This window comes from Neovison vison, chromosome 14 (genome assembly GCF_020171115.1).
Source record: "Neovison vison isolate M4711 chromosome 14, ASM_NN_V1, whole genome shotgun sequence".
NCBI classification, from domain to species: Eukaryota; Metazoa; Chordata; class Mammalia; order Carnivora; family Mustelidae; genus Neogale; species Neogale vison.
Window position 1 is genome coordinate 40,040,781 of NC_058104.1, and position 9,026 is coordinate 40,049,806.

Consider the following 9,026-nt stretch of genomic DNA (forward strand, 5'->3'; position numbering starts at 1 on the left):
GAGAGAGAGAAGGGGAAGGAGGCAGGGAGGCAGAGGCTGATATAGAAGACCCAAGAGTGGAGAAATCTCCTTCATGATCTCCAGGAGACCCTAAGGGGCAGGGCTTAGCCTCCTGAAAAACCCTCCAACCCTCCTGTAGGTGATCAGAGCAGCACAGCATCTTCACTTCCTCATTCCCAACCCCAGGCAAGCTGGGTTCTGAAGGGAAGAGAAGGATCAGAGCCTTTCGAGTAGAATCAGACAGCATTTTACAGTTTCCAACCTCATAATCAATGAACTTTAGAGCAGGGAATACCCATAAAGATGATCTCCCCACCCCTCTATGCCACCCATTGGATATAGTTGGGAGATGGAGGCCCGGAGACAATGAAGTCCCTTTCCAGAAATGCACACCAACTCAAAGGAAATCTATATTCTCCTTACCAGGGCATACTAGAGAGGAGCCATTTTTTCTTTTGGTTGACACTGTAAGTTCCCTGGAAAGAGCCCTTGGAATCCAAGAGACCTGATTTTTACTCTGGCTATGCTGAGACTCACTGAGTGGCCTTGGGGACTCCTCTTACATAATGCAAGTTTCGTAAGTGGAAGGTATTTTGTCTCTCGGGCCCTGATTTTTCTCTGACCCCTTGAACGGTCCCTGCTCTATAATAAGTGCCCAATAAATATCCATTGAATGGTCATCTAGAGGGCTAGGGCAGTGTCACCACGAGAGGCTGACGCCTGAAAGACAAGACTAGGGAGCCACAGGCTTTATCTTCAGATACATGAAGGGCTCAAGTTCTGCGCACAGATATTTATTGAGGGCCCGTATGTGCTGGGTCCTGGGTCTTCGGGTAAGAACAAGACTGCCATGCCCTGACCTGAAGAGCTCACGGTCCACTCTAGTGTGGAATGTGTGCACATTTTTCGTGGGCTTCCGAGGGCCGACCCCGGAGCTCGGCAGGGAGTGAGACGTGAGCGGCAGACTGCTCAGTAGAGTACAGACGCTCTTCTCCGCTTTAGTTGCCCGAAACGGTCTCCTGCTCCGAAGGTGGGGAGCGCGGCGGAACTGCAGTGTTCACGCAGGGCGCCAGCCGCCCACCCGCCAGAGGCCGCGCCAGGAGTGTGCGGGAGAGGAGACGTCTGCCCTGGGTGAGGTCACTTCCACCCCCAGATGCTCTGCCTACAAAGCCCCGCAATTCTCTGACGCTGGATCTTATTATTTTCCAAGTTTCAAGGTCTCATGACGCTGACAGCCGCGAATCCGGAGTTCTCTGTCCGCCCACACCCCCGGACCCAAAAGAAGCGAGGCCGATTCCAGCAAGGGTCCTCCCGCCCACGGCCTCACAAGGTCCTGGGGGGGGGTCGGGCGTCCCCTCCGCGCTGCGTGGGGGCGTCGGGGCGTAGCTTGCGCGCGAGGCTGCCGGAGACTTCGCGGGGAGAAGGGTGTTCGCAGACCAAGCGGACAGCGCCGGGACACGTGACACTCGATCGTCACGTTCTGGGATCCGCGACGGCGGCACCGGGCCGGTCACGTGACGGGGGGGGGCGCCCATGGGGTGATGTGCGAGGCAGGGCCCGTCAGATGACGAACGGTGACGCACTCCCGCCCGGGTCGGCCACTGGATTTCCGTTGGCAGACGCGACAGTTCCGGCGAAGGGGGCGGGTTCTCCGGTCCTGGCAGCTCTGCTTCCGTTCGGGGCGCGGCGGCTTCCGACCGCAGCCGCTCCCTCGGGCGAGCAGGAGACGCGGCCCCGCGCGCATGCCCCGACCATCCCGGAGGGGCGGGGCCGAGGCTGCAGGAGCGGGAGGGGGGGGAAAGAAAAGGGAATTCCAACCTGTGGGATCTCGGGGGGGTCCCCGGTCCCCGAGGTCGGCTTCTCGCCACTGACTGTGGATGGTGCCCGGGACAGAGCCTCTGCTGGCTCGTGGGGGAGCTCGGGGGTCTGCCGGCTGAGGGAGGGGGCAGTGCCCGTGTCCGAGAACGAGTGGGGTGCGGGAGTTCCAAAACTTCGTCTTGAGGCCCGCGGGGCTCCGGCGCCGGGGACGGGGAACTCGGGCCGCCATGCGCGACAGGACCCACGAACTGAGGCAGGTGAGCAGTGGGGGCTGCCGGGTTGCGGACGGGCGGACCGGACAGGGTCTGGCCGGAGTACAGGAGTCCTGGACTTCGGGGGCAGGGCGGGGTGCCTGAGGGCTGGGAAAGACCCGGAAGTCCCCGAGTCCTGCGGGGACAGAGCCGCAGCAAGGAAATGATGCCGCTGACCCCGGCCCTGGTAGGGGGATGACAGCTCGGACGAGGAGGACCGGGAGCGGGTCGCGCTGGTGGTACAGCCGGGCACTGCGCGGCTGGGGAGCCCGGACGATGAGTTCTTCCACAAGGTGAGCGGCCGCGGTCCGGGCTTCTTCGCGAGGGGGCTGGATGACTCGGTGTGCAGCGCGGCCCGGAGAACCCCCGCAGCTCCTTCAGCCCTCTCGGTCACCTTGCCAGGTCCGGACAATTCGACAGACTATTGTCAAGCTGGAGAATAAAGTCCGAGAGTTGGAGAAGCAGCAGGTCACCATCCTGGCCACGCCTCTTCCCGAGGAAAGTGAGTGAAACCCCAAGTGCAAACGCACGCTCAGCCGGAGGGATTGTGGGGTTTGTAGTTCCGTGAAGGTGGTGGCCGGGGAGGGTGGTTGAGGTGGGGGCTGCTGTTTGGGAGTCCTGGGTTTCTCTTGCTCAGGTATGAAGCAGGACCTGCAGAACCTGCGCGAGGAGATCAAACAGCTGGGGAGGGAGATCCGATCGCAGCTGAAGGGTGAGCTCCCCAGGACCTCAGACAGATCCTTCCCTGTGGTCCTGCCCGGCTCCTGGTATGTCTGAGGAGTGTGTGGCCCAGAGAGGCCAGTGATGTATCCAGACCACATAGCAGGCCTAGAAGCACTCTCTCCTGGCTTCCAGTCCATATTATTTTCCACAGCACATGGCAGCCCCTTAAGTTCCTTTATTTGTAAGGAAACCATTTACTTCTACAAGTTTTGCTGCCTAATGTGCATTCTTTGGAGGGGCAGATGGGGGGGTTCTCAAGAGTCCTCTGTATTCCTGTGGGAATGCTCTGATGTATTGCAAAGAAAAATACACGTTCTTCCATCGGAGGCTCATAATTAGTCATTTATGGTAAATTATAATTCCCAAAAGAATCCCATGGAGATATGCACCTCTCTGTTGTATGGATGGGGTATGGCTCTGGCCCTGTGTCCTGGTCTCATGATTTTTTGAAATCACAGCTCCAGTCCCCTTCCTCGCCAATCCCCTTGTGTCTTCCCACAGCCATAGAGCCCCAGAATGAGGAGGCGGATGAGAATTATAACTCAGTCAACACGAGGATGAGAAAGACACAGGTGGGTTGTTAGTCCCAGAACTAAGACATTTCACATCATTAGATGGATCATTAGCTGCTTTTCAAATGGGGAAACTGAGGTTGAAAGAGAGAAAGGACTCACCCAAGGTCAAGACTCCCGACTCCCAGTCCACTTAACAATCTGTCACCTTCTCCATTCGGTGACAAGTTGCTGGGTCCCCAGATAGGATCTGGGCTTGACTGTGGAACGCATGCTTTCTAGAAACCAAGGTGGGTGGTCAAGCTTGAATAGGTGACAGAGACATCACTCAGAAAGGGTTTGCAGCTAATATCCTTGCCCAGGGAAGAAGGGGGAACAGTCATAAGTAACTGGGGGGTTTCCTGCCCACGTGACAGGGACGGCCTCTGCCCCATGGGCAGAATTCAAGAAGTCAACAAGAGGAACTTCCCTGGAGGAGGAAGGTCACTGACTCAAATCTTAGCAAGGAGATTTGAGGCAATCCAACTGCCCCGCTCTGGGTTCCCAGTGAGGAGTTACTCGTATTTCCTGGAGGTCAGAGTTGGAGCAGGAAGGCCCAGAGCTCAGCAAGTCCCCCTAGATTGAAGATAGAGCCGTTTGGGCAGCCTGCAGGGGTACAGCTGAGGGCAGGAGAGGAGATAGGTCTCTGGGGAAGGTGCTCCAAAGATTGAACACATTGAAGGTGGCCGGGGAAAGACAAGATGAGAGAACATCTCAGAGGGAGCCTGTGGCGGTCCCTGATGCGAGAGGCTGAGGGCCCAGATGGACCCTGTCAAGTGCAGCAAGTGGACTAGCCCACCTTTGGTCTGAGCAGTGAGGCTGGTGTTCAGCAAGTATTCACAGGGGTTTATTAGCTGTTTTTTTAGCTGTTTGGGATACAGCAGTGAACCCAGGAGCCCTATCCTCATGGAGCTTCTGTTCTGGTGGGGAGAGACAAACACGTGGATCAATATGTACATTATTTGAGAACATAGTTAAGTATTCAGGGAAAGAAACGAGGAGAGGGATGGAGAGAGCCGGGAGCAGGCGGATTGCAGTGTTAGTAAGGCAGAGACGACCCCGTTCCGTCGGCGATTCCGTCGGTGATCTCTGCGGGGCGTGAGCAGGCTAGACCCGGGGAGCAGCGAACGCAAAGTCCGAGGTGGGGGCGGCTTTCGTGGAGGCAGGAGCAGTGTCGGTGTTGGAGAGAGGGAGGGAGGCAACAGCTGGAAGAGGTAGGTCAGAGGGGACGTGGGGGAAGGGAGGGTCACGTAGGCCCAGAAAGGGCTTCGGCTTTTCACTTGGAGAGAATGGTGGCTGCGGCGGCGGGCACCTAGAGCAGCCTGTGCTGTCCTCGGGGGTGTCGAAGCCAAATCCTCCCGAGGTGCCCAGCCTAGATTCTCTTCCATTAGCATGGGGTCCTGTCCCAGCAATTCGTGGAGCTCATCAACAAGTGCAACCTGACACAGTCCGAGTACCGGGAGAAGAACGTGGAGCGGATCCGGAGGCAGCTGAAGATCAGTGAGTCGTGGTGTGTGGCCCGCAGAGTCCGCTCACCCGATGCAGCTCTGAGCCTGGCTTTTCCCCTTCGCAGCAAATGCCAGGATGGCGTCGGATGAGGAGCTGGAGCAGATGCTGGACAGTGGGCAGAGCGAGGTGTTTGTGTCCAATGTGAGTGGCCACAGCTTCGCCTCCCCCTTCTGGGACTCTCGTCTTCTCCGAGGCCTGGCCCCTTCTGGTTGCGGGAATACGGAGGCCTGGAGGGGAATGAGTTAGCAGGCGTAGTGTCACGTGTCAGCGCCCCAGCCCCGGTTCCAGGTCCCGGGGCTGCCCGAGAGCTCAACGGGAACTTCGGACGTGCTGCCAGGTTCCCTGTGACCCGTCTGTGCATTGCTGTCCACTCCCCAGATACTGAAGGACACACAGGTGACTCGACAGGCCCTCAATGAGATCTCGGCACGACACAGTGAGATCCAGCAGCTTGAACGCAGTATCCGTGAACTTCATGAGATCTTCACTTTCCTGGCTACCGAAGTGGAGATGCAGGTAGGCCCCCGAGACAGCCGACGGGCTTGACCTGAGACCGTGTTCAGTCGGAACCCTGCGGCGACTGTCCGCCCATCCCCACCCTCAAGCCTCTCTCTCCGAAGCTTTCGCCCCCCACCTCCCCCAGGCTGGCCCTCCCTCCTGAGAGCACCTGCCTCCACAGATCTGGATGAGGCGGGGTGGGAGGTGGCTCTTTTGTGCCCTTGGCTGTATGGCTGAGGGTGAGCTTCCGGCTCTGTCCTGGGGGAGCTCACTCGCCGGTGCTGCTGCCAACAGCCTCGTGCAGCTGGGGGTCCCGGGGAAGGGACTCCATTCCGTAGGAGAACCAGGACCTGAAGGCGGGTGGTGCCATGAGGAGGCAGGGGTGGGGAGGGCTTCACAGCTGTTGAGAGGCAGGCCTAGAAGAATGGGCAAATTCAGACAGATGGACGAGGGGACAGAAGTCCACACTCTGTGAAAAGGTATGGGCCTCTTAAGGCACTTGGCCCTAAGTCACAACGGAAGGTTGTAGCAGGTAAGGGAGCAGGGCAGAAGGGGCCACAGGATAAAAGGGAGCCCGGAAGCCACCCTCGGGCATGTGAACTTTTGTGGTCCTGCCCCGCACCTTGTTAGTGCTGTTTGCTGCCAGAAAATGGCCTTCAGGCGGCTGGGGCGCTCAAGCAGAGGCGTTGCCGGGCCCTCAGTCATCCCTACCGGCCTGAACCACGCGCTCCTCTGAGCAGGGGGAGATGATCAACCGGATTGAGAAGAACATCCTGAGCTCCGCGGACTATGTGGAACGTGGGCAGGAACACGTCAAGATTGCCCTGGAGAACCAGAAGAAGGCCCGGAAGGTGAGCCTCCCTCCCCCCCCCTCCCCTCCCCCCCCCCTCCTCTTATCCCCCTCCCCTCTCATCCCCGACCCTGGTGGCCTCCCCTCCCCTCCTGAGTGAGTGTCCCTAACTCCTCTCCCACAGAAGAAAGTCTTGATCGCCATCTGTGTTTCTGTCACTGTCGTCATTTTGGCGGTCATCATTGGTATCGCCACATTGGTGTGAGAGCATCGCACATTCTTGGTGAGATCCTGTGGGCCTGCCCCCGGCCTGCCTCATCCCAGGCCCCAGCCTTGCCTCCTTCCCTCAGACCCTCTTCTCCCTCCTTCCCTTGCAGGCGCTAAAAGCACCAGAGACCCAGGTCTGCCTCGCTCCTAGCAGCTGAGGGGGGAGGGCAGGACAGAGCCTCCAGCTGGACCCCTTCCTCCCACTGGGCCTGTGCAGAGGGGCAGATGGTTCTCCTGGGGTCGGCAGCCACTCATTCTTGGGGGCTTCCCCAGTCAGGCCACCATGCCTGGGGGAAGGCCTGCGGCATCCTGTTTGGCTGGGACACACGGTTTTGTAAGAAATTAAAAAAAAAAAAAAGTGCTTGGAGCCTGCCCTGTGCTTGTGTGTTCCTGGAAGGGGTGCCCACGGCCCTCAGGTGTCTAGCCTCCCCTTTTCCTGGCCATCCTTGGAGCCAGGCCCAGCCCAGAGAGACTCAGATCAGACTGTTGTAGGTGCTGTGACCACAGAAACTGGCATTGCCCTTCTACTCTCCCACAGGAGCAGGTGGGTCAGGGAGGGACAGATGCCCCTGTCTGGCTTAGTACTGCCCTTGGGTAAAGACTACTGGGAGTACCTAAGCCCAGAGCAGTGAAGCTGGGCCAAGCCAGCCTGGGCCGGGTGAGATGTGTGTGGGCATTGGTGGGCATCGGAGACCAGGGAGAGGCACCGTGAGCCATGGAGGCTGTTACTTCAGATACAGTCAACAGGGAAAGGCCCATCTCAGAATGGGTGACATTTGAATGGAATATTGGGGAGGAGCCAGTTACAAGGAAGAAGCAGGGGAGAGTTACCAGACAGAGGAGAGCAGCCCTGTACCCAGAGAAAGGCCTAGCCTTAGACATCAGAGTGTGGCCTGGACAGCCAGCGGCTCTGGATCAAGCCCTGGTTACTGAGGGGTTGTCTGGCTGAAGCAGTAGAGGAGCCTGAAGAGCCTGACCCCTGGTTTCTTTGAGGCACCGAAGCTCCAGACCCCAACTCTCCATGTCGAAGAGTTCCAAGTCCAGAAGCCGGGTGTCCAGAGCTGGGCGTCCCTTCCCCAGACACCTGATTTCAGGGGAAAGCCAGCTCCCAGCTCCGAAGCCTGGTTGGAGTGGGGCGGCACCTGACCCCACACCACGGTCTGGGTGCCAGCCGCCCCGACCCATCCCACTTTCGATCCCACAGGTCCCTGCTGCTGCTGTCGCTGCTGCTCCAGCCTGCCCTTGCCCAGCCCATCCGGCCTGCAGTACCGCTTTCTTCTGGTGCTGGGGTAACGCGAGCCCTAGAAGGGCGGTCTTGCCCTTGGTCTTGTCCTTGGTGCAGTCTCGGACCCTGCCCCTGGACCTGGCCTGGGGAGGAGCCGGAGGGCGGGACTAGGCCCCCATGACCCCGGCCTGCTTTGCCTCCATCCACCTGGGTACCCGCCTGCAGCGCCCCCCAGTGGCCCTAGACAGACTCTGGCTTGGGCGTTGCAAGGCGCGTGCGCCGGGTTCCAGCTTCGGCTGGACCCCGAGCGTGGGGGGCGTGGCCTGGCCGCAACTGGAAAACGATTGGCCCGCGGAACTAAATGTTTTTCCTAAGGAGCATTGCGATTGGTCAGGAGGACGCCCAGGGACCGCCTGAGGGGGCGTGATCAAACCACAACAGGCGGTCGGCGGATATGGGCGGGGCCTCAGTGAGTCCTCGGTCACCCTCTAAAGTGATTGGGTCACGGGGCGGGGCTTGACCAAACCTGAGTGAGGGGAGGGGCCCAGGCTTGAGAGAGGCTGACCCGGATAGGCGAGTCGGGCACTTCCCTGCGGAAGGCGTGGCTGGGTCCCTCTCCCCAGCCCCCGAACTTGGCGGCTGCGCGAGTCTGGGAGGGTAGCCGCGCCTTGGTCCTGCCCGAGATCGTGGGTCCCGAATCCAGGTGAAGCCCTGGACACGTCAGGAAAGAGCTCCTCGTTCTCGCCAGTGTGCAAACACGACCTGGATGTCCACTCGGTGGGAAAGCGCGGGGCCAGACGGATCTTGTCCCAGAGAAGACCGATTTGGATACGGGGCCTCCGGGCTTCCCTAATTCCCCGTCTCTTCCCCTGTGGCCTGCATCTTCAGCGGAATACTGTCCTCTCGGTCGCCTTTGTCCACCCTCCTCCTTCGGAGGAAAACTGCACAACCCGTCGGCACCTACTGGGACCTGATAGAGACGATCAGATAGATCTGTGACGAGACAGAGTCACATCGACGCACCTGAGGGTCAGTGTGTGGTATGTGACTTGGGATTGGCTTTGCTGGACGACGCCACCCCTGAAAGCCTGCCTACGTGTCTGTCTCCCCCAGGAAGTGGTCCAGAACCTCCTGACAAACATACCTAGATGGCCGAGTGAGGCCTTGGATGCCAGGCCCAGGAGTTTGAACTTTTCCTGTGGGCTAGGGGACACTTAGAAGGTTTTTGAACAGGTGAGTGGCAAGTTTGGGGCAGACTTAGCAGTCAGGTGGACCCGTGCACTGGACATTTCACAGCCTCCCCCACATACACCCTTTCCCTGGGGAAAACTGACCTGAATGAGGGGTTAAGGGCAGGTTTTGCACTGAAATCTTCTCTTGGCTGCTGTCAGCCC

At 59.1% G+C, this 9,026-nt stretch overlaps 1 protein-coding gene across 1 annotated transcript; it reads left to right on the forward strand.

Moving 5' to 3' along the window:
• Positions 1–1,984: 1,984 nt before the first annotated feature.
• On the forward strand, positions 1,985–6,774 carry STX4 (syntaxin 4). Its single transcript, XM_044233152.1, has 11 exons — positions 1,985–2,075; positions 2,261–2,362; positions 2,472–2,571; positions 2,707–2,781; positions 3,294–3,364; positions 4,735–4,843; positions 4,917–4,993; positions 5,231–5,368; positions 6,091–6,201; positions 6,325–6,423; positions 6,518–6,774. Exons 1-10 carry the CDS (start codon positions 2,046–2,048, stop codon positions 6,403–6,405), a joined length of 894 nt encoding a protein of 297 aa, XP_044089087.1. The 5' UTR covers positions 1,985–2,045; the 3' UTR covers positions 6,406–6,423; positions 6,518–6,774.
• The last annotated feature ends 2,252 nt before the right edge of the window (positions 6,775–9,026 follow it).